This window comes from Scomber japonicus, chromosome 15 (assembly GCF_027409825.1).
Source record: "Scomber japonicus isolate fScoJap1 chromosome 15, fScoJap1.pri, whole genome shotgun sequence".
NCBI lineage: Eukaryota > Metazoa > Chordata > Actinopteri > Scombriformes > Scombridae > Scomber > Scomber japonicus.
The window spans coordinates 19,202,438-19,228,377 of record NC_070592.1 but is presented as its reverse complement, the minus strand read 5'-3'; the positions used below and the strand labels follow the sequence as shown (position 1 = coordinate 19,228,377).

The 25,940-nt window shown below is 38.2% G+C and overlaps 3 protein-coding genes across 3 annotated transcripts; 1 reads left to right on the top strand and 2 right to left on the bottom strand.

Moving 5' to 3' along the window:
• On the bottom strand, nucleotides 1-20,217 carry zgc:85777 (uncharacterized protein LOC405871 homolog). The gene is made up of 9 exons (XM_053334762.1): nucleotides 20,017-20,217; nucleotides 13,527-13,647; nucleotides 7,430-7,559; nucleotides 5,542-5,648; nucleotides 4,186-4,353; nucleotides 3,750-3,923; nucleotides 3,021-3,182; nucleotides 1,235-1,385; nucleotides 1-493 (listed from the first exon to the last, which is right to left on the bottom strand). Exons 1-9 carry the CDS (start codon nucleotides 20,215-20,217, stop codon nucleotides 403-405), a joined length of 1,305 nt encoding a protein of 434 aa, XP_053190737.1. The 3' UTR covers nucleotides 1-402.
• A 1,248-nt stretch (nucleotides 20,218-21,465) lies between these two features.
• gngt1 (guanine nucleotide binding protein (G protein), gamma transducing activity polypeptide 1) lies at nucleotides 21,466-21,898 on the bottom strand. Its single transcript, XM_053334765.1, has 2 exons — nucleotides 21,800-21,898; nucleotides 21,466-21,591 (listed from the first exon to the last, which is right to left on the bottom strand). Exons 1-2 carry the CDS (start codon nucleotides 21,893-21,895, stop codon nucleotides 21,466-21,468), a joined length of 222 nt encoding a protein of 73 aa, XP_053190740.1. The 5' UTR covers nucleotides 21,896-21,898.
• Nucleotides 21,899-23,273: 1,375 nt separating this feature from the next.
• On the top strand, nucleotides 23,274-25,611 carry tfpi2 (tissue factor pathway inhibitor 2). Its single transcript, XM_053334763.1, has 5 exons — nucleotides 23,274-23,403; nucleotides 23,655-23,825; nucleotides 24,066-24,245; nucleotides 24,498-24,671; nucleotides 25,120-25,611. The coding sequence occupies exons 1-5, from the start codon at nucleotides 23,283-23,285 to the stop codon at nucleotides 25,200-25,202; spliced, it is 729 nt and encodes a 242-aa protein (XP_053190738.1). The 5' UTR covers nucleotides 23,274-23,282; the 3' UTR covers nucleotides 25,203-25,611.
• The last annotated feature ends 329 nt before the right edge of the window (nucleotides 25,612-25,940 follow it).

The following is a 25,940-nucleotide window of genomic DNA, read 5'->3' as shown; positions in this document are numbered from 1 at the left end:
TATCTTTGCTACACATTTATTTACATTCATTCATTTTTATGCCCACTATTCTGCTCGGTCTATTCTAAAAAAATAGATTTAGTCTCAAAAGGGCTATTAACATTTAAATGAACTTCATTACAAATCACAAAACATTACAATCAGTCAGAAGGGTATTTACACTCAATGTCAAGAGAAAAAACAAGCTTCATTTTGTGTTTGAGTATTTTAGAAAGAGACTTTCAGACCACATAAAGTATAATTAAAACATGCAAAAAACACAACAGACTTAATTGAATAGCTTAAAGAGTTTAAACATGAGATAAACTGCACTTAGGTGATGAGGTTTTTCTTTTAGACAATTCACTGTGCTCATTATCAGCAATATTGTGACATCGGGCACTGGGTCAGGCATAGATAATATCACTTCTTGGGTAGTGTGTCCATGTACTTGCAGATGATTCCCAGCATGACCTCATCAGCCCCTCCTCCAATTGACATTAACCTGGAATCCCTGTGGAAAAAAACAAAGTTGACACAAACTGAAGTCTTTTCTGTCACTTATTTGAATTTACTGAAATAATTCCAGCAGTAACAGATTGGTACATCCTAAAACTCCTTGTTTAGCTGCATTATTTACCCCATCACTAGATGTCAGCACAGTGTAAAATAAGGATTTAAGAGAACATGAATCAAGCAGTGTCACTTGTAATACACTGAATCGAAAGGGAAGGCTCCCAGTCCAACACTGCACAACAGGAGACTAATCCCAACTGCATGTCTTCAAGAGATATTATTTAATCAAATGCTATTTTTCTATGAAAGCCATCCATCTGCCTCAAACTTTGACTGGAATTCTATTAAACTTCCTTCTGAAATACACTGACTCAAAGATTTATCAAGGTCCTGCCAACTGGAGTGGTTTCTAATGATGGATGGATGACAGAAACGTTACACCCTCACAAAAGCAGAAAAAATGGCAGCCAAATATAACAACTGTTGGCTAGCAACATAATTTTGCAACAATAATTGAAAATCATGGTGCAATATGTTATAAATCAGTGCTATATAGGTCATAAAATATAGTATATAGCAGTACACTGTATATAAATATATTTATTTACACATTCAGTTCACCAGTGGATGGTGGTTCAGTTCTTTAAACTACATTTCTAATCCTCGCTAAAAAGCCCAGGTAACTGGACACATACATACTCTCTTACAGTTCTGTTGACATTCCTCTGGTCAGTCTCACCTGTAGAATCTGCTGACCTGCACCTCACTGGTGAAGCCCATCCCTCCCCAATACTGCAGACAGCCATCAGCCACTTCCCTGGCCAGGCGGCCCCCCTTTAGTTTAGCCATGGACGCCAGCTTAGTGACATCGTTGCCTTTGATGTACATTGCTGCAAGAAAAAGGATAGAAGAAGTGGCACAAGCAGAGTAACGGTGAGTGAAGAAGAATGCAGAGAGGAAAAGACAGGAAATGGTGGTTAAGTTTCAGTCACTTGTAGCTGGATCTGACTTAGGGTTTTTCCCAGTCAGGTATTTTCAAACTTTTATTGGATCAATGCTTGAATTGTTACCCTCAAGAGAGAAATGTGCGTGCTGCATGATTTTCGTTGTTCCAATGTGTAAGGCAGTTAGTTTGTGTGTCTGTGTGTGTCTATCTACCTCAGCCAAACAGACAAATACTTGGATCTGTTTCTGTGCAAGCACATCTGATTTAAACTGTCACCAGATAGATTAATTTAAAGCAGCTTGCCACTGAACTGGTAATAAAGAGAGCATGAAGACAAGACCTTGGACATCTGCCGAACGGGTCAAGCCACAAATTCACATGATAAGCACTGCAGTGTGAAGCACTTGGGTTGTTTTTCAATCACTTTAGAAGAGCTGGATATGTTTTTCAGGTGGTCTAGGCAATGGGTTGCTGCACCTGTGTCATTACACACAAAACCACAGTAGTTTGGGTGGTAGTTCAAGTCTGCTCTCAGTCTGGGGTTAAGCTTCTATTTCCTGCTTTTCCTGTCCAGATGTTTAAGTGTCCTTCAGCGAGGCACTGAAACAGTTGCTGATATGAAAGAATGTCATCTTCTACATGCCATTCCCGTATGCAAAATTGTAAGCAGTTTGATGTACTGTCGTAATAATCAACAATTAATGATTGAATGACTGTGTCAATTTATTGTATATTATTTGAGAAGTAAATATAGTGGCCAAACCCTCTTAAGGAAAAACAATACAGCAAAATACATTTTAAAAATAGAAACAGCAATATTAGAATAGCACTTTGAATGGCTGCAAAATATAAGTTTGAAAAGTATATATTTATAGAATATATTATTTTTCAATTTCAAACCTGTTGTAGGTGACTATCTTAATACAGAGCTAGCACATTACTACCTAGCCTGCTACATTCCCTCTGTCTTCTAAACAAACTGGTTGCATTAAATATGAACAAATCACTCAATCAAGGCCAGTTTGGCATTCACATCATTCTTGTAGGGCTGAGTCAACTCTTACTGCAGCCTCAGTAATATCTGTGGTATTAAGAGACTCTTGGACTGGTGCATGTTATGAATGTATTTTTCCTGAAACGCTGCACACATTCTAAATCCAGATTTGAACAACATGTGTAAGAAATACCTCCAGTTAATTTACTGATATAACAAAACAAAACAAAAAAAAAATCACCTTCGTTGAGAAAACCCTGTAGTGTAACATTAGCATATAAATTGCATTCCTGATTCACTTTTATTTCACAATTAACATTACAGTGTTATAGCTTTGAAAACTGAAGGCATTTTGTCGGATTGGGATTATATTTGAAAAAAAGAACTGACACAAAAATTATACAGCAAATATAAAAACGAAAGTCATAAACACATAAATATGCACACATAAACTTAGCTGTAATCCATCCATTCACATTCACATCCACATCCACATGTATGTGTTATATCTGAATGTCCTGAGGGGGAAACTAAAATTCAATTTGGATTTATATGGTGTCATCTCCCTCTATCAAGTGTTCTCACCTGTAGCACGGTGGAGGAGGGAGCGGAGCAGCTCGACCTCCGTCTGCAGTTCAGCCAACCTGAAATGAACTGCCTGGTGGTAGAGGACAGGCTGCTTGAAGATCTTCCTCTGCCGTGTGTACTGGATGGTCTCCTGAATGATGTTGTCCATGGTGGTCACGGCTGCAGGTGATCAGATTGAGACAGAGAGGTGATGCAGATTGGTTTTCAGCATCCTCACTGAATACAAAATGTAATTTCTGCAAGCATTGCTACTGTTGAATCCATGCGTGCTCCAGGTATTCTGGTTTGGATTGTATCACTTTGATAGCAGTAACAGTTTAATGCTTGTCTATGAGTCACTTTGTCTGACTCTTAATATAAAGAACCAAAGCCAGAGAGAACAACATGTCAGCATCAAATTTAGTCATATTTCACTTTCACTCTTAGTAAATTGATTTTTACAATGCTTATTAATCAAAATAAAAAGGAAACTATTTAAAAGAAAATTAATGGCTTGAACTATGTGACCTCAACTCCCTGTTCTTTAGAAACTGAATCAGAAAAGGAAATAATAAACTAAACCGCACAATTTCCAGTAAATTCTGTCAGAGATGAGTGAGATGTGGTAAGGATCAGTAATGGATAAAATGAAGAAATCTAGGAAATGTGATGTCTGATGTCTGGATATGGCCTCGGGAAAAGAAAAAACAAATAGAAAATGAAGGCGATTAAGTAAAGCTCACTCACTATTGGCCACTGCCCAGAGCCTCTCTTCCTGGAACTGAAGCATCTGGTAGGTAAAGCCCATGCCTTCCTGCCCAATGATGTTCTTGCAGGGCACATGGACATCATCAAAGAACACCTCAGCTGTGTCTGATGACCACATACCCATTTTATCAATCTTTCGGGCGATGTGTATTCCTACAGTTGAAAGGGCAGGAAACAAAACAAGTGACGTAATGCATATTGGCAAAGGCACATTAATAATAACAAATGCTGTTGATAGAATACATACAGAGATTATGAGGAGAGGGTGTTTTAGGATTACACAACAGTACAGTATATCATTCGTGAATTCTGTAGAACTGAAAAACCTAAAGAATGTTTAGAAATTTAGACAATTGTTTATAAGAAGATTAATTAAAAGCATCTCTTTACTGTAGAAATAACAGATTGATCCTACCTGGCAGGTTCATAGGCAAACAGATGAGAGATTTGTTCCTGTGTGAGGGCCCGTCGCTGGTGTTGGCGAGGAGACACATCCAGTCAGCCTGGGTACCATTGGTGGTCCACATCTTTCCCCCCGTGATCACATATTCATCCCCTTTCCTCACCGCCTTAGTTTTAATACCTGAATCAATGAGTATTGGAGTGTGTAAATGGATGGTGATATAGTTACACTTGGGAGGATGAGTGCGGGGATAGAAGGTTAAATAAAGAAGTTTCAATGGTTGAATAAGCAATGAAATACAGTTTTGTTGCTTAGATCTAAAGGCTTTAAAACACTATGGGCCTGATTTACTAAGATCACAAATAGTGGGTACTAAATTGTGTGCTCAGTGCAATAGATTGTGTGTTTTGTTCGCATGCATTTTGTGAGTGATCTACTAAGAATAACTGCGTGAATGAAAACAGGTGCAACAGGGTGCAGACAGCAGTATTTAAATGAGGGTTTGCGTGTCTGAATGGAGAGTTTGAATGAGCAGAAAGCTGCAAGCACAAAATGAAATGTGATCAGGTTCTAGTGGAAGAAGTTAACAAATATATTGAGTTATAACAAAAACTAATATTACCAGAAAAACCAACATATTTGTGACAAAGTCAATGCTGTTAGTAAAACCAAAAATATTCCCCTCCAACAATATTAACACGGGTGGAAAATCTCCATCCTGTGTGTATTCTGTCATTGTGCCTCCATCTCCTCGTTTCCACAGTAACAGAAGTCATCTGTGCCCTTCAAAACTTATGATTTATAGACGGAGTTAGCGTCAGAAAAATGACCTTCAGGTTTGGTAAATCACAATGCGTGTGCTAAATAACATATTTGCATTTTCTCCTCCCTGTATTCTGCTGGGGTTAAAACACCTCATATTACATATTCATTATGGCAAACGTACTAAATGGACAGTTGAAAGACGCAAACCTCAGTGCCCTGCGTTAGTAGATCAGCTTATATATTTTTTGCGGGTGATGTTAAGTTTGCACACATTTTTACCCACACAGACCTTTAGTAAATCAGACCCTAAGTTTCATCAGAGACTCTATTCTAAAGACAATAAAGCTGGTGAACAACAACAAAAACCAACATTACATACTGAATGTAACACAAACTAATCCATAAAACAGAGGCTAAAATATGGTAAAATCTGAAGACACAGATGAGAATATCATTGCGAATTAGATTTTAAAGCTGCTGTATTTCTGGTTCCTTAATACTTTTTCACAGCATTAGTGAAAATCATGTTCACAATAGTCCTTCAGAGGTAAAAGGAAATTACATGATGATAAAGGAGTAGAAAATGATGAAGGGGTGACGCACTTGAGACATCAGAGCCTGCTCCGACTTCACTAACTCCAAGGCAGGCCACTTTGTCCCCCATGATGGATGGAAGCAGGAACTCTTTCTTTAGCTCAGCTGAACCAAACCTGCACAAACACACACAGAAAGAATATTCTTATTGCCATTGTTTTACTGTAACATGAGATTAGGAAGACATGTATTATACTTTTAATATTAAATGTGAACATGACTGGCAGGTAAATCTTTAGTCAAAGTTGTGTGAAACTCTTTAACTGCACTGTGTAGCTGTGGCAACACAGAGCAATGAGTTGCGTGCTTTAAAACAGCCCTGGCACGTTTGAGGCAATTACAGTTGCAGTGGGACAGAGGGAGGAGTCTTATCCGGAAGCCCCTAGTGTATCCCCCTTTTACCCCTGCTGCTCTCTTTAGTACTTAGACCTTGTTGCAGGCTTGTGTAGTTCCCCTAATTAAGCTCTTGAGACACTGAAATCCGTCTTGTGTCACCAGCAGCTGTTTCATAGCAAGAGGATATCACAACAATCCGAGGCCTACATGAGTGAAAAATTCCCAAATATATTTATACATTTACTGTCTTGGGAGTGTAACTTTGATAAACGGCCTTGCAACAAGCTGTATTTTCTAATTTAACAGCAATAAAATCACTGAGATAGACATTAAACACCACAATAAAAGAAGGCCTGTGAAGTTTATTTAAAAAGATTTCACTCTCTCTCTCTTAGGGCCTGATTTATTAAAGGTTTGTGTGTAAAAATGTGTGCAAAACCTTTGAAGGGCTCACATGACTTCTGTTACTGTGGAGACGAGGAGACAGAGGCACAATGACAGAATACGCACATGACGGATTTTTTCCACAAATCTTAATAATTTTGGAGTGGAATATTTTTGATTTTACTAACAGCATTGGCAATAGTAGGTTTTTGTTATAACTCAATAATTTGTTTTTCTTCCACTAGAACCTGATCACATTTCATTTTGCGCTTGCAGCTTTCTGCTCATTCAAACTCTCCATTCAGACACGCAAAACCCTTATTTAAATACTGCTGTCTCCACCCTGTTGCGCCCGTTTTCATTTACGCAGTTATTCTTAGTAGATCACCCGCAAAACGCACACGAACAAAATGTGCAATTTAGTACCCACTATTTGGGATCTTAGTAAATCAGGCCCTTAGTGTTTAGATGTACTGACAGATTAAAGGGTTGATCTTCTTGACTTGTCACAACCAAAAACTTTATGTGCGTAATAAATCTTGCACATATTGCAGTAAAAAGAAAATGATGGACTTGATCTCAGGTTTGTGCAGCAGTGCAGTTAAGTTTTAATTGTTTATAACACTCTGCAGCCACGGTGTTGGCACAGGAGCATCACAGCTGAGCAGATGGTGCTGCTGCAGAGTCTGTTAATAATCAATTCATGGTTCCACTGTAAAATCCTCTGCCTCCAGTATATCTCTTTGTCACAGTACTTAAACAGGCACATTTTGAAGGACCCTTGCAAAAATAGGTGCAAATAAACATAGATATGGATTTGGTGTGTACGTACGTATTACACTTAGTCTGAATATAGTCATTCAAAACATGGGTGAAAAAGAAGGCAGACAATGCCAGATACCCAACAATGAAGAAAATATTTGAAATGTTGGTTTGGTTTTAAAATGTACAATATCTGACAAAATGCAATTATCTGTGCACTATATAGGCCGACAGTTGTTGCCAGGGGTAGCCAATACAAGTAACCTTTTATCACCTCAAAACCACACATGTACTGCATGAAAGCTCCAACATGAGTGGCTCTTTCAGGGGTATAAAAAGAAGAAAAAAAAAAACAACCCACAAAGCCGACATTGTTGCCTGAGTCATTGTCTAGTCATTGTCCTGATGATTGTACCTGGCTAGAGCGGGGGTAGCCATGTCAGTCTGCACACCGATGGCCATTGGTATGCCTCCGCAGCGGATGTTGCCCAACTCCTCTGACACTGCCACGCTGTAGCTGAAGTCAAGCCCCAAACCTCCATACTCTGCAAAAGACAAAAGACACACACTCCTTCAACTACCGCTCACAGTGCTGAAAGGTCACCTTAAACCTTGTGGACTTCTCTTGTGTATAAATATTTGATAATACATCTCTATCACTCAGTTGAGATAGAAAGAAGAAGACAGAGAGCGAGTTATTTTGGATACATGCACTCCATCACCTAAACCAGCCTTGCAGGTTTGTCACCCTTCACATCTTTTCATGTTATCTCCATCATAAAATCACTCACACAACACATAGCACACTATTATACATACAAAATATTCTGAACTGATCTGCTGGCAGCAGTGCATGCACTCAAATTAATTACAGGATGTTATCATTAATTGTGCTATCTGTAATTGCGTGTATTAAGCACTGCTGGGAGATCAGCAGCGTGCTGTAGATAAGGGTCCCAGTCATCTCGGTGTCATCTCATCTCCTCTACTCTGTATATAAAACTTGATTTTGATCTTTTAAACCACCCGTTTACTGGAAAAGTCAAAGATGGATGTCTGTTTGCTCGTTTCCGACATTTGCAAAGATCATAGCTTTTTAATAGAGTTGAGCAGTGCATTATGAACCAAGTTTAAAACATCACTTTCTGTCACTTATCCTGATTTAGAGCCACTTCTTCACCTTTTCCTTTCTGTTAAGTTTCATCATCAGCTGCAGCATCCATTGTGAAATGAACAGCCTGGTTTTCATACTAATAGTCTGCTAAGCTAAAGCCAGTTTTCTGCCTACTATTCATACAGTTAGCTAGTTAAATGCACAGTATGTCATTTTCTGCTGTTAGGGAAGTTGAATGATGTCGTTAAGTAGTGTGGGTAATCATGAAAGTTGTTGTCTCCATTCTTAAACAACCATCACTGCCGTACAGTGCCGCACAGTGCTGTGTTTTTTTTATCATTTTATGGTAGTTTTAAGTTTATTTACAAGCTTAGGTAAAGCTAACATCTCCTACTTTTAAACCTCAGAATGGATTACACATTCCTCCCTACTGTCACAGACAATTTCCCCATCAATACTGTCCACTCATCAGTCTCAGTGGTGGCCAAGCCCCTGTCAGTAGCATAAACATAAGATGGGGATTATATATATATATACACATATATAAAATCAGTTATGACGGCTTTTGGTGGATAACCACAATGCCAACATATGCACCTAAAATGATCATCATGCACGTATACTATTTGTTAGAAGGGGTAAAGCGACCAAATGAGACGCACTGTTAACATGATTAAAATGACAGTTGTCTCTCTCTCTAAAAATTGTCGGAAACAGTTGGGATAATGTGGTGAGGAAAGAACAAAACAAAATATATGACAGAGATTTAATTGTTGTGTCATTTATACGCAGAAAAGTTATATATTATACCTTTAATGTAGCCACTTCATAATGCATTTCTCTCAAATTGTTTGGGATACACATAAACAAATCCAAATGTTGTCAAAATGAGACAATGTGAAAATCAATGGCCTCATCATTATCCCATGCTGGTTTAGCAAATGTAATCTGACAGTAATTCATTCAGGACAAATCTCTTAATGAAAATGTCCAGTCAGCCAAAAGTAACACTCCGTTGCTTTCCTTTGACTAAACACAGTATGCCAACCACTGATGATGGATACCTGCACAGACTGACTATAAATAATTATAAGCAAATTTACCACATGGAGGGCTCCAACTCTATAGCAAAGTGGTTTAATATCACCTGTCAGACTAGTTAATAATGGAAAGCATCGTCAGGCAGACTGTCAGAGAGAGACAAGGACTGAAAGAAAGAGAGCCAAATAAATTGGGACAGGCGAAAGGATGAGTTAGAGAGGGACGAAAAAACAAGGGAGTGGGGGAGCCAAAAATAAGAGGAAACAGGTGCAGCTGTGTGGCGATATCGCTCTCTCTGGAAACCCAGCGGTGGATCATGTGGACGAAGGGAAGCGCTGAGGTTTATCCCACTTTAAACAAAACAGCAGGCTGTCGAGTTGAACAAGCAAGCAGAAGAAAAACAAGCACGATTCTGTCACAAATGTCAATCCTATGCACATATGTTTAATCTGAACAGCAGATGTTCCTCAGCATAGGTTCTCATCGGCCAGAGCCCCATATGGAACAACTAGTTACAGATGAAAGATGAGAGAATTTAAAGGTGCAGCACAAGCAGACATTAGCAACATTTTTCTAGTCTATTGTCTTCCTGTGTTCAATGTGCACTGCAACATAAGTGACTGCATGATAAAACAGATAACTTCTCCTTGTAGAATGACTTGTAGAAAAGAGCCAATGAATCACTGCCATGAACTCATCTCCAGAACAATGCAACTTCACTAAAAATCAACTGATGATTGAATCACCATTACAATGTAATGCATAGAAAAGAGAACTAATGTCTGGTAATGTTTCTGAATAACTCGCCTCTACAATGCATTCATTGTGATATTACTGAAGAAGAAATTAGGAGGATGGAAACCGCTTTTACGCACAAGTCTCTGCAAGAGAAAATTCACCTCAACATTAGTGTAAAAAATATTCAGTTTAAGGGGAAACTGTGCAGGCTGCCAGCTTCTATCTTTCAGGCAGGACACAAGGCCACTGCCATGGTATGAACAGCGGATACCTCTCTGTCACAGCAAAGGAAAACAGGCAGAGAGCCAAAGGTCACCCCTGTCTTCTCCCTCAACATGGCTGCCTTGGGAAAACTTCCTGTTCTCATGTTTTTAAAAGTAATAACGCCTTTACGTGCACAGAAAAGTAGAGGAAAAATGAATGAGCTTGAGCTTTATCAACTGTGGACTAAAAAGGGGACAATGTGTTGCTCAAAAAGTGGTAAACAGGGACATTAAATTTGCTCCCGTTTCAAACATACAGCCATTTACGGTTGAAACTCTGCCCTCTGTCTATTTAGTCCATTGGCAGATCTCCATGTCCCCAGATTTAAAGTCATTGTTACCCACAGAGGAGCTCCAGATCACACAATGCCTAGGGACAAGATTTGAAAACAGACCTACATTAACTTTTTGGGCCAAATCTCAAATTAGTTTACATAATGATGCCAATTATGCCAATATGCGAAATGGTCTGATAAGCTCACTAAAGTTCACTTTTAAATGTTTACTGAGTGCTACAATACAGCAAATCTAACTACAACATATCACTAAGTCACTGTTATCTACTCTTTGAGACATATTTCCAAAATGTCAGCCATAATTCAAACTATAAATTGCGATTATTTTCAAAAGTACCTTCCACAATTGTGTCTGTATCTTGAAACAAAGCAGAACATTTTGGATAATTTGTTATATAAAATCACTACACTGCTACTCATGATATAAGACTTAATTATAAGAGTTCTTTAGTAGTGTGTTTGTCTTGAGTTCTTCGCTGATTCCCTTCAAACACTTCTTTCATTGCAGTTGAATAATTTCTCTATTGCACAGACTCCTCGGTCCCTATTCCCTCGTCTGTAATCCAAGCCACTAAATCAATTAACTGAGTGAAGAGTCCTTAAAGAGGGCTTCATTAGTCTGTACAGCAACTAAAAGGGCTGCGTCTGATTGTGGTTACAACTGCACTATTTTCTCAATGACTAATAAAATGGTAACTTTAGTCATTTGCACAATTATCTCTAACAGTGGTTTCTGAATTACACGGAGCACGTAACTTTCTATCATTCATTTTTTTATCATTTAGTTCACCAAACACTGAGCAGGACATCATAGCAGGTAATCTACCACCTGATTATACTGTGTGTCTTCACACAGTCTTCCGCTGGGCCGCTGCTCCACTCTAATCCTGTCAACTAATGCTTAATACTTATGCACTCAGCACATTTTAATTCCCTTGCCCTCCCTCTTCTCTGACCTACAGACTTGTGGTAGGATCGTCTTCACACGACTCACCGTCTAACAGCGTCGTTCACACATCTGGTCTCATCAAAATGCAGCTGTTTTTACCACAGTGATGTTATCAAGATCTGTCTTTTAGTGTGGAAATTTCTGGATTTCTGCATTTCTTCACATCTTCCTAATTAAATACACATCTCAACCAATATCCCAGTGTTCTGCACTCTACTTATCCCTTTCCCTCCTCCGTCCCAGCAGTGACACAGCTGGGTACACATCTGGAAATGGGATATACTGTAGCAGACAGCTGTTGTGGGATGTTGCTGTGACACCGGCACCTATCATCACAGTGGAACAATTCTTAACCAGACCAACCATAATGTATGGCTGTCAAACAGACAGAAAACGAATGGAACGTGAATTCAGCTGTGAAAAAAAAGACGTGCCAAAATGTTTCTGAGAACACACTCAGTTTCCACTGCTGCAGGATTCATTTTGGTCTGCCTACAGCAACGCTACATTTGGGCAAATTATGTCCACAACTTTACATTCTGAGCATTTTTTTGTTGTCCTCTGGGATTTAAAAAATGTGAGTTTTTGCAATAGCAACAGAAACAACATGTCCCAAAATCATATATTATGTAGACTGATGTCCATATGATTAATCAGTCTTAATATTTGTATGGATTTCCCACTGAAACTCCCAAGAATACAAATGGACTGAAATCTGTGCCAGAAAATGCCCTCTCACAATTTCAGAGCCATATTTTCCACAAATGAGATGTTTGTGCTTGAAGCTTTTAACTGTTATACTGTTATGTTATGTGCAGACCCCACGGAATCTGCATCTGCACAATTCTGATGACGCTTCCGCAGATTACCACACATTTTCCACCAATAAAGTTCTACCTGTAAAACTCAAAATGTTAAGACCCAGTGAAATGAAAATTACTTTTTCCCACTTTTAATCCTGTGTCCCTGTGTTAATTGCTTATTTTTTTATCTTAATATATGCCAAATATGTCCTAAAATACATTAATGTCTTTTCCTGTAAAATAGGGTTAGGGTTAGGGTTAGGGTTAGTCTCAAATGTTTGCTCATAATATACTCAGAGCCATTAACAAAAGGTCACCCAATCAAATGTGACTTTGTGCAAGCAGCTGGCCACACTGGACATATAAAACTGCACTTAATTATTTTTAAGTTGCTAAGTAGCTAAAAGCAATATGAACAAAGACAGGAATGAGATGCTTTGATATAAGTGGGCAAAAACTTTGTTTTCATTCCCAGAACAATGTGGCAGAGCTGTAAATCACTGAAAACTATCTTTCTTATCTTAAATGAATATTTTCTATCACATTATGAGCAAAAAACATTCAGCAGATTTTCATTCTGGATCACGGCTGGAAACTCTTAAAAAGTCTGCAGATTCTGTTTGGGTTTGGTTATGTGCTCATGACTCATCCATTTGAAGCCTCCAGGTGAATGTAAAAAAACAGATAAAAAGGCTCAAATCTGGTTTTACTGTATTAACTTGTTGAAATTAAAGTTGTCTCTGAGACTCCATCAGGAAAAAGGCTTTTTTTTCCAACAGCAAGAAAAGTGCCTTTTAGCTTGGCATCCTGGCATTACGGTTATCATCATTTCCCCAGCTTATTATCTCCTAAGATAATTTCACAGAAAACAAGCTGGCTCCAAAAAAAAAAAAAAGGTCTTTAAATCTGACGTTCTTCCTATCACTCTGCTCCAGATAATGCATTCAAAACCAACTTGATTAATTAAGCTCTTGTCATTTTTCAGAAGAAGTTGTTTCTGATTAAAAAGTAATCATCACTCACATTTAAGCAATCCTAAATCCCTTTTCAAAGTTGCAGGGGTTGGAACCTTTCCCAGCATGCACTGCTAGTCTATTATAGATCTAAAAAAGAGATAATTGGGCAGAACAACACAACAGCTCTTATTCCCATGAGCAATTTCATGCCACAACAACAGGAGAGAGAAACTGATTCCTGGATATCACTGTTGTGAGATTCTGCTGCACCTTGTACATGAGTAGCACAACTAAATGTTGCACTTTTACTGGCTAACCTCTCAGAGGAACAGATAATCTCCAGACATCTTACCAACTGGTTTGTTGACTCCCAGAAAGCCGGCGTTTCCTAAGATCTTAAAGACTTTATGGGCTGGAAACTTTCCTTCTGCTTCCCATTGATCCACGTGTGGATTGATCTCCTGGTCGATGATCTATAACACAAATACAACAGGAAAGAGAGATGACGTGTTTGTGTTTATGAGTCTATTTTAAAGTGTGCATGATATCATCTTCATCGCTTCCTCTTGAGAACTGTAATCGTAAATGTGCACATTTTCTGTGTGAACATACATCGATTTTCTTTTACTTTTTTTTTTTTTATACCCCCAGTATGATTCTAACAACAAATAACAGCCCTGCTATTCGATCTGCCATCTCTAACAAAGACCAAAAGGATATACATTATGAGAGGAAAAAGCAATACAATGATTGTTAGACATATATGGGTTTCCTGCTGTGTGGTGCACATCCCTACTTAAGTCTATGTAATCTATCTCTAGCAGACAGCCAGATAAGGTATTACATATCAATGAATAGAGAGCAGGTTGGGAAAAATGTATTACATGCTGAATGTATAATGATGACAATGATGAATAGAGTGACAGTATGCATGGCTTGCTATTTCCTATATGTATGTTATCACTCCCCTACTGATAACCAAGGCTTGGCTGGTCACACACAATATGACAAGCAGCAAGCTCATAAAACAATGAAATGAGTTTGGCCTCAATCCCAATATCAGTCATTTTGCAGCAGAAAATGTGCTAAAAACAACAGAAACAGAATTCAGTGATGACGCTGTACTGAAGACGTGATAACCAATATTTATAAGCCAATATTTTAGTGACTACGTGTTTCCCCACATATTTGAATTCTTGGCAGGGCAGAGAAACCTCTAAAGTCATATTTAGAGGAGTGTGGATATGTAAGGCTTAGTACTGAGACCCAAACTATTGACATTCCTTCAAGTTTAGCAGCCACTCCATCTAAGCCTAAAAATTAAAGTGGAGTATTATATATTATATACTTAGAGAAGGGAGCAAAAACAGCAATTAGCATGTCACTGTGTTTAAAGAATGGTTTCCAGTATATATGAGGTGGATGACTATACTTGGCTATCTGATTTTAATAACAGGCTAATATAACATATTTGCAAATGAACCAGCTTCATGCCAATTTTTTATCAGTATTAAATAAAACCATTATTTCCCAAGCAAGAAAAAATGGATTCTTGTCATCTTTTCACTGCATTTTGAACAATGTTTTTCAATATTTTTGAGAGCTGCTTATGTTTTGCCTCTCAAATCCAATTTCAAGCAGCATTGTGCTTTATCAGTAGCTATCACTTGTGGTTGGTTTTATGAGTCATGAACAAAATATCCCCAGGGAGTGAAGAGGGGGGTTACAACCTTTCTTTGGTATGAGTGAACCTTGGTGCAGTGATTCACTTCGAGCACCTGGAAGTGGTCCACAGCTGGAGAAGCACTTATGAATGAACAATCTATGAGACGCTCATAATGTGCTATTTTTGTGGGATCTCAAGCTGCTTCACAGAGGATGGGCAGTAGACCTCCAGTCTGGGTTACTATTTGTAAGAAATTGTGTCATTCTTCTTCCAACAATTCTACCCTGGCACTGCAGAGTTGTGAAAACAGGAAGTTTGAGCACACAGGGGGGGGGGCAACAATAGCTTCTGCGATATGATGCTGGTATTAACTACTGTTTATGCCATTTAAAAACCATCAAACAATAAATAAATATACTAAACAAAAACTTACGTACTATGACTTTCCTCATCTGTGTTGAACAATGTCTTCATTCAAGCAGTTAAGCACTTGTCTGACAAAATCTTTCAATCATTCTGAAATGTGTTTGTTGTCGTTCATTTTAACGCACAAACATTTTAAATGGTCTCTGAAGTCCACACAACCCTGACAGTCTACTCAATAAATGTGTTTTTCTGCTCAGGACAATAAGCTCTCAATGGAAGGTTAAGACAATGAAAAGCAATGATTCAAACATAAGATAAGAGGCATTTAATGGAAATACGGTCACATTAAAGCCTCAGCCGATGACATTAGTTTAATGAGCTACGCGTATTAATGTGGATTATGAAATATAAACCCTACGTTATTGTTCTTACATTTAGCTTTGGTTACATCTATGTATGAGAGTTAAAACGCAAACCAGCACTGAACGAGACTAGATCTGTGTTGACCGACCGACCGAAACTAAAAAAAAACAAAGCACCGGTTTCACAGGTTTTTTTTCCAAAATTACAAGAAGTGATGCACTCATTTTCTTCCTCCAAAACACACAAACGCAAACCAGCCAACGATTCAACCAGCCAAGAAAAACCTACTGGCTGAAAGACATCTGAATACAAAACAGAAAGCATAGACATCAACTTTTTTACCACCCAGAACAGAAAACAGACACTACTTTCAACAAATATATGGGATACGTGCCTGGGCCTGAATCTGTGATAGTGAGACTAACTTATATAAGCTCTAACAAAAAAACCTGTGCAGTAAAAAAAACAAAAAAACAGGTAGTGGTCCCCTTTAACCTGCAATAAACTTGTCCATGTTCAAAGTTCAGATCCTGAGGAGGGAAAGGGAGGGAGCTCTGACTGCTGGAAAGGGAAACATAGAGGTCATCAGACAGGGAGTGATCCCATGTCTCTTCACAAAGGTTAATGTGGACTATTTGCAATGCATACCACAACAGCTTCACATCATCAAGCTGTCAAGTGTTAGGACTGAGTCAAGAACATGGTGTTTTAACAAGATGTCCATTCTCGATTATCTGTGGAAAGCAAAAAAGTGGATTTAACTTTCTATCAACACAATACACAAAAGTTTAAAGCCTCACAGAAATATGATCCTATCAAGACATTTTAACAATCATGATCAGACAATATATTGATCAACAGAAAACCATCAGGAGTGTGTATTGGATGTAAAGGATTTTTTTTTATTGATTCAACACCATGAACTAGACATTCCCATCTGGTTATTCTTTCTCACATTAATACTAGAAAATGTATTTTATCACAACATAAATCATTATCTTGGCACATTACATATGCCATGATACAGATTATAGCTGTCTCGCCTTCCCTCATTACCAATGATAATATTCAGCAAATTCACAGAAAAAAGGATACATCAAAAGAGAGTCATTTCCCAAGCATAAAATGCCATTTTATGCCATAATGTCAATGACATTTGCAGGATTCAGCTTCTCTAATGTAAGAATTTGATACTCTTCTTTGTCATATGTAAAAGTAAATGAAATATCTTTGTATTTTGGACTGTTTGGACAATCAAGGAGAAAAAATAATGAGAATTTTTGCCTCTTTCTTTGATATTTTATAGATTTAACAATTAAGCAATGAATCGAGAGAATAATTGGCAGACTACATGATGATGAAAATAATTGATAGTTGCAGCTCCACATCACAATATAAGTCAGTGAAAAAGAAAATATAATATAAAAGTTTGTTTTCTTGTGGAAGACTTTGAAATAATGAAAACACACAGAATTGAGACTTTGGACAATGCCTGCTCGTTAAGAGAACATGTTTTGCATAGGCAGCCTTTAAATTGTTGTTCTGTGTAAATTACATTTCTGCCAAACTACAAACGGTATACTGTTCTCAGAAATGAACCGTTTTGTTATTGTTTGGAAAATGAATGTCTCGTGCCAGAAGTTGTTATTCACATGTTTATGTCATGTGGGATGGACCACTTTAACGGTAGACACTAAAATAAAAATTAATTAATTCAATAAATTCTAAAAAGGGAAAAATATGTTGATCAGAACCCCAATCCTTACTGTATATAATCAAAGTATGTTTTATGTATATGATATACTATAAATATTATGAAGTTTATAGCAGTGTGTACCAAACAGGGCATACTAAAAGTCCACAGTCTCTCTCTAATGGCAACATTAGGATGTGTGCCATAATTCAAATGTCAAATAGCTATAAACTATCAAAAGGCTGAACTATCAGAAAGCAAAGAGTTCAAGTATCTGCAGTAAAATGGTAAAGAGCTCTTCTTCACTATCATGCTATATTTTCATTTTGATGCTTTGCCCCACCCTTACAAGGGATGCACAAACTGAATTTTAAATAGTTTGAGAGACGGGGAGCCAAGTAATACTGCTAAAATCCAGCTGCAATACGTGCTATAGCAGGGAAAAAGCTGCTTAAACTCAGTTGAACTTTAATGAGAAATCTTGGCAAAAGAAAGGTAGACAATGTAGCCCAGTGTTTCTCTGTAACATCTTTGATATGTCTGCTTTCCTTTGTAGTGTTGGGGGGAAATCCCAGTCTGAAACCAGGCAAGGTTGTACATGTGAAACTTCTTTTCCTAGAGGTGCTAGTCACATCTCTTTTGGCGCCTCATCTTCATTAACAACAAGATTGCCAAGCAGACCAGTCTTGACCGGTTTGGTTGCATGTACACAAGGGGAAGCTCTGAAGGTCTGAGTTGTGACGACTTTCTTAGCATGGGAGTCATTTTTCCAGTTTATAAACACGTGAATACACCACTCCATGTTACACACATAGCAACACAGACAACAGTCCTACAAGGTCTTGTGCCCTCTCCACCCATTAACAGAAAATTGGTAGTGGAAACAAACATCTGACCTTGAATAGTCACTGAAGGATTTCCTATAACCCCATTTGTATACCATCTCTAAACACACATTATCTTATAGTGAATTCTTTTAATAAACCATGCTGCCTCGAGTTCCCTTTCCTGCACTAACAACATATTGTTCTGAATTTCCTTTTCACATTTTCATCCTTCCCATTATTCCCAGTGCTAGTTTATTTTAACCCCCCTGGCATCCTTTGAAGGTTTAGTCACACACCAAGCCCTCTATTTACCGCAACATCTTTGCTCACTACCTTAAATTAGGCTCTCGTTGTTATTTTTGCAGCCTCTGTCTCCATTGTCTGTCTAGTAATATCCAAATTGAGTCTGTCTGATTGCTAATACTCGCTTTGATTTTTGACTACCATAATTTCAAAAACAAAAGAGCTACATGTCAGAAATCACAACCTGTAGCAAAAAAACAAAAACAAAACAAACAAAGCAGACTGTCTCACAAGGAAATAAGTAGAAGAATAGAGAATGAAGTCTGATATTCCTGTAAAAGAAATAACACTTGCATTGTTTAATAATGCATTCCAATGAGTCTGAATGGCTGAGGGGAATTAACTTTTGTCTGCTGCCTTGAGGTGGTAAATAGTTTTAGTCTAGAGCCTCTTTCATTCCTGCTATTAACATCCATTGTGAGCACTTTTACTGTTAAGATAACTAACAACAACACTGCTGTTTCATATCTGATCACATGACTGTGATATAGATATATTTGGCTCACTTGATGGCCATATGTCAGTACACATAATGAAATGTGTCCAAAGTTGGGTGAGCCTTCCTATAGAGGCCCTGTGCTGATGTTAAATGTTTTGACCTGTCATTAGACCCTGTCTGTCCCATATCTGGCCATGCTGTTATAAATCTACTGAGCATTTGACACAATTGTCTAACCTTTACCTTTACACTGAATGCAACACCTGCCAAAGCACAGAGTAGATACTCAGCTGTTTAACCAGGCCTTGGATGTGCTTAGACAATAGCTTGATAGGCAGTTTTACCTGAGGGCTATAGCCTGCCCAGTCATCCAGCTGCCAATCATCTACTTACACTAGTTTTACAAACAGTAACTAATAAGCAACCCCTCGGGTATTAGACATCACACACATGACCCTTAACTTGTCATACTAAAATGAACCCCCCCCCCCAAAATCAATACAAAGTTGTGTGTGAGTCTACATGGTCATGTCAAGTCACACAATGGTTGCTGGCATGCTTTAAAACACCAGATGTTGAAAAATCTGAAATGACAAAGTAATAGTCCCAGATAACTCCAGTGCAAGAGCAGAGATACAGCAAATATTGGCCAGAGGAAGGGCTGACATTAATCAAGTGAGATGTAATGAAATCGCACAGGCCAGCGGCTGTGTTTGATATTGGAAACCAGTGTAGCCTCAGAGTACCTGGCGCTTTGCCTTTCTTTTATTCACCTTCTCTTGACCTCCGAGCAGAGAAATAAAGGCTCGCACAGTCTGTTGAGGATGCACACTATACGTGAACACCCGATTGCAAATATTATAGCACATTCACAACAATGGTCAGCTCGAAATGTGGTGTTGATAGCTGAAGCTGAGGGGACAATACAGCAGCGACTACCACCAACACAGTTCACTTGAGGGGAGATATATAACAAGCTAGCATAGTGACCCTTCACCCACTTTCATTTTTTCTGCCCCAGGCTGCTTCTTAAAGTTATATAAGGTGGAAAGATACTGCGTCTTTCTGGTATAAAGTCATAGGCATAAACATATCCGACCGTCATCTGATAAACAAAGCAAAAAACAAGCTTTGTTTACATGGTAACGTCAAAGCTTGGTAGCTAGAGTTAGCAGTCCTGCATACCTTTTTGAGGGACTCCTTTAATGCAAAGTGCTCTTGTGTGTAGAGTAAATGGTCGCCCGTAGTCTCTGGGGCACTGGCAGCTACTGGTTTAGATGACACATTTTCAGACAACGACCGGACACCAACAAATGAGGTGAATTTGTAGAAATGACGGCTATTGAAAAGCAGATTTACACGTTTAGCTCCCTCGCGTAGCGCCATATCTGTTTGACAGCTGGAATGCGCATGCGCACACCATGCCTCTGGTCTAGTGTTTTTTTACCAGTATAAACATTAACTTTAGTGGAAAGTTTAAATGTTGGTAATGTTTGACTCACCATCTCTCGTCATTAAGGGAAATGCCATCATCAAATAAATACACAATAGATAACCTTGACGTTTTCAGGAAGACGTTTGTCACTACTGTTGCATATGGTATCTCTTAATGCAGTGGCATATCAACCCGTGAAACAGCTTTACCTCTTCAGAAAAAGACTATTTTAACTGAAATACCCCAAAAGGGGAAAATTACTCTGGTGAAAGTCTAAGCCTGACAACTGGTCACATCTCTGGGCTTGGAGAATAAGAAAAGCAAAAACATTTTAACTGAAACACCCCCAGAGAGGAAAAATCACTAAATTGGATTATGTTTTTATGATCTTGAAACTTGTTTGAATTGTATAAAATCACATCACATTTTCATCAAGTTTCCACTATTATTGTGAGGTAATGAATTCTGCTCTTACACTGCATGATCATTCAATTATTAGGCCTATGTGTAAGCAAATTGATAGAGTCAAACTCCAGTTTCTAGTTAACATACTTGGCCAATAAAGTTGTTTCTCATTTAAATGTCAAAATTGACAGGGATAAATTAGTATTTAATGCTTGCTGCAATAAATAGAAATAAAAACAGAAATAAATGGAAACAAATGGCTGCCAGAAACTGCAGGACACCAAAAAAATATATAAAACTGTGCAAAAATGTCCAAACACACTGCTGTGGTCCTTCATGTTTGATATCTACCATGATGTATGCTACAAAATGACGATCTGTTTTATGAGGAAAAAATCAGCAAACCAAGTTCAGATGTATCCGTCGGCCTTCCAACAGTAAATGATGGAGACAGGCTGAGTTATAAACAAGCGTATTTAATGACAGTTGCTTCTGTGTGTGAAACAACACATTGGCCCATTTTTTCCCAGACTATACACACCATATAAGAGAGAAGCATTACATCAACTTTGCCAAATACAACTCTTTGATTGCATCTTTTCAAAGAATAAAATTGTAAGGCTACAAATCTGTCAAGAAGATGGGAAATAATTTATATGGGAGCTTGTGAAGTTGTATAAGTGTATTCTTTATTATGTCCTTCTAGTTGTCTCAGTCTGCAAATCCGTTTTACATGGGGAGGGAGAATGTCCTTGGGTGCTAATCTGAGATGTGAAAAGCTCCTCAGGTCCAGTCTAGCAAATGACACAGCCACCTTTCTCCTTGAAGGGGTTCTTGTCCTCTGCAATGCCTTTGAAAAGGATGTCTTCCTCTTCTCCAGACTGAATGTATGCCTTGATCTCCTCACAGCATTTAGATGTCTACAGTAAACAGACAACGGCATTGAGAGAGTGTTATCCAGCAGTTTAAAAGCTTTCCCTGATTGAAGTCATTGTTTCAGGTATAATTCAAATCAAATGGATTGACAAATATTTGTTGCTTGTCAAGGATAAGAGTCTTGAAATCTAATTTCTCTATCTTTAAAAAAGGGACACTGGAATATTCATCACCTTAGTTTAAAGAACTTACCATCCACCTCTCAAGTTTAATTTCAGTTTTAAGTTGCTTTACTTCCATTTCAGCCTTGTCCTTGTCTGTCAGATCATCTACATTTATAATCGGCATTCTCTGTAAGAAAAAATACATATATTAAGAATGTTTTACAAAATATGTATTTTCAGGAGACAGATTAAAACATTCTAAATTACAATTTTACCTAACGATTTTCTTTAAATGTAATCGAAAGAAAATAAATGTACTCACGAATGATTACAGGGAGCAGTCCTTCACCCCTGAAATCCTTCTGAAGAATCCTTCTCCTCTGCTTCAATCCGGGTTATAAAGTAATCTGCATAAACAATCCTAATCCTCTAATCTGATTAAAACAATGCCCCAATGTATCATCATCCCACTATTGTAAGCAGTATACTATCAAAAGGGAGGGGGACTCACACAGGTGTCTTTTTAGTTTCTTTGAAATGTATGTAAAAGCAATTATCTGTATTGATGTTGCAAATTACATTTAGATTCTTGGCTATTCTGATATAGTTTGTAATGTCATATATGGGTCAAGGGGTGGTGCCTCATGTTTTAGGTCACTTTGATAAGACGGCTAATCTGTATTTAGCCTCCCCTTGTCAAGGTGGAGATGCATCATTGTCCTAAACATGGCTGCAAGGCAGTTTTCCAACAACAAAGGCAACTTTTACTTGACTGCAATAACTGGATTAAATCATGCACTTGGATCTTTATAGGAATTGGGAATTCAGATTTAAACTCTATTTTATTATGCATTTTGACTTTAGTTTTTAGATGCTGCTACTTTTAAGTTTAAGGAATGGGGAGCGTTTAGTGGTCCAAGCCATTACTGTTAACGTAAAAGAAAGTTGGAAGCAATCATTAATCATAATAAAAGATATCATAGACCAAAATGCTGGAAATGGAGGCGACAGTGCTTTTAGGTTTTGATGCCTTGAAGGAAACTCTCTCTCTCTCTCTCTCTCTCTCTCTCTCTCTCTCTCTCTCTCTCTCTCTCTCTCTCTCTCGCCCTCTCTCTCTTTCTGCATGTGTGTGTGTGTGTTCGTGTGTGTGTGTGTGTGTGTGTGTTTGTGTGTATGTGAGAGATCAGATCTAGTCAGACAGGTATGTAAGATCTGTTACTGTTTCATAGGTGTGTTTGTTTCTTAGACACAACTGTGGCATGCTATCCCTGAGAAAATTACAGTTATCATCATCATCATCATCATCATCATCATCCGTGACGACTTTCACTCTTCCAACTCAGAGAGAAGTAATCTTAATTTCCTGTCATTACAGTTGTTTTAAATATGCCCTTAGTCACTGGACTGTCAGTCCACTAAGCATATATTACAACATAAAAATGTCCCTTACTGATGTCATTAAAGAATTCATCACTTCTCCAATGTAGATACACTGTTGTTAAATGAGTCATTTCATCTCCGCCCCTAAATTTCTCACGGGAACCACTCAAGTATAAAACAGGCTGTCTGGGATGGACGGGAGCGCGGAAAAGACAAAGAGTTGGAGCAAAAGTTGCACAATGGAGTTTTGCATATTAGCATTAGTTGCACTTCTTTCCTCGTTTTACAACGTCTTGGCGTTGCCACCTAAAGGTAATGGAGTAAAAGAGCCTAACAGCTTTTTTCCCCTTGTGTTTCCAGTTTTTTTTTTAACTTCACTTTAAACTCTTTCACTGTTGGCCATGATTTGATCTCGGGCGTCAGACATGTTTGTAATATAGAGCCCCAGTTTGGCGACTGCTTAGGGCGCAGCACTGTTTACACTTTACTTAGCCTGTTTATGATCAATATTTATTCGTCGGATGGTTTCGTGTTTCATTTACAGTATCTTTGCTGCTTTTCAGGCGTGTGTCTTCTCCAAGTGGACGAGGGACCTTGCAGAGGTGACATAGAGCGGTATTACTACAACACTATCACGCAAAAGTGCGAGATTTTCTACTATGGAGGATGCCAAGGGAATGCTAATAACTTCAAAAGTTATCATGAGTGCCACAAAACATGTTTCAAAATTCCAAGTAAGTTCACAATGTGATTAGCATACATGCATACATACGATGTTGGTGACCTTTCCCACCTCTGAAAGTTTTTGAAAGTGAATTAAGTGTGGTATTAGATATTTGAAAATGTACCCTGAAAACTAAGACGTTCATAATTGCATTTTTGTTTTAATTCTAGGCCAGTTTAAGTGTATTATATATTGTGAAAAGGGTGCACTTCAGTTTCCCAACCTCAAACCACGTTATTCTTTTCACCAGAGATTCCCCAAGTCTGTAGGTTTCCTAAAGAGGAGGGACCCTGCCGTGCCCTCTTCAGTCGCTACTTTTTCAACATGACCACCATGCAGTGTGAGCACTTCTATTATGGTGGCTGCCAGGGGAATGATAACCGCTTCCAAGATCTTGGCTCTTGCATGGAGTACTGCAGTCCACGAAAAAGTCAGTAAAAACTTATTCCAGAGCATCCCTTTACTATGTGCATGTGTGACAATGGCAAAAGCAATCTAAACACTGATTTTGTTTGAAAAATAATGCAGCATCATAACTTTGTGAGAATACACAAATATTGTTGCACTATAGAAAATGCCATAAAATCTTGCATTTATTGGAAACAAATTCTTTTGATTGGTGTCCTATCCAAAAACTATGATTGACAGGCTCATTGTGTGATTCCTCTGGTTTGTTTTACAGATGTTCCTGTGCTCTGCCTGGATTCTCTCGATAAAGGCAAATGTTCAGCCTCCATACCACGATATTACTACAACACCGCCAGCAAAATGTGTGAGGAGTTCATCTACTCTGGCTGCGGAGGGAGCAGCAACAACTTTGTCTCACGGCAGAGCTGCATGGACGTGTGTGTTAAAGGTGTGTTGGTGTGAGTGGGGGAATGTATGTAGTGAAAGTTTCCATGCAAAAGCCAGTAACTGAAGATGATGATAGTGGGAGAATTACAATAGCAGACTTCTTAATTCAATAATAACAGTGTTTGGATTGGATTCCCACTCAGTCCCACTTGTTGGTTTGGATTTGGAGAGAATTCAGAAAGTCAGAGGGGTCTTGGGAGGAACCTAAATAATGCTTAGCTGATTTCAATGTCTGAAAAAATGCTTGGCATCTGAAGAAAACCATTAGTATGTATGCTACGATGTTGTTCTCCAAACCATTTATGCACTGTAGTCAATCATTATGTTATAACTGAAAGGAAACCTGACAAAATCCAACTCTGTGTAACTAATACATTTTATAGTTTGATTATCAACAGAGAGCCTTTCCAATCATATACTAATCATTTGTTTTACACTTTTTTTTCTAGGAGGGAAAAAGCACACTGCCCAAAGAAAAGGTCGTCGCATGAGAAGAAACAGAAATAATCGCATGACTTTCTTACGACCGTAGACGTCTGAGACTTTCTCAGGGATTCCTACTTGGACGAGCACACAACGGAAACTAACATTTATTAAACTGACTTTGTTTATGCCAAAATATAAAACAGGTCGTCTTTGTTGGTCATTTTACCGGAAGAGATGTTGGTGGAATATACACACATACGTCAACTGTATTTGTCCGTTATACTGTGTGAGCTATTTTTAAAAATGTGATTAAACTGTATACTGTTAATGATGTTTATTACTACTGCACTAGTGTTCCAGATTATGTATTTTTTATACTGTATGTATGTAATGTATGTTTTGTATGAGTAACACATTATATGACAAACCTTTTTGATAAAATATATATATGATTTTATGAGGTATTGTGCCATTTTTTTGTATTTATATGCTGCTGTTTTCAGAAAATCAGTACTGTTTTGTATTTAAAATAACTCAAAACTACTGTAGAGGAACTTTCAAGAGTGTCTTTACTGTTTTTACATAAGTGCAACACTGCAGGAAGAAAACAAAAAAACAAACAAAACGAAAAGAAAAGACAGGCCTGGCTGGTTTCTTCACTTTGTCTCAGTCACTTTCACTTTATCTCTAGGCCTCCTCCATTTTATACTAATGCTGCTTCACTCGTCTTCCCTCCTTATCTGGTAATACTTTGCAAGGCACTCAGGCCTATCTTGGTCTCCTCAGAAAACCCTTGGATCAGGAAGGAAGCAATCATAGAGGCTTGGACGCAACTGCAGCAGGT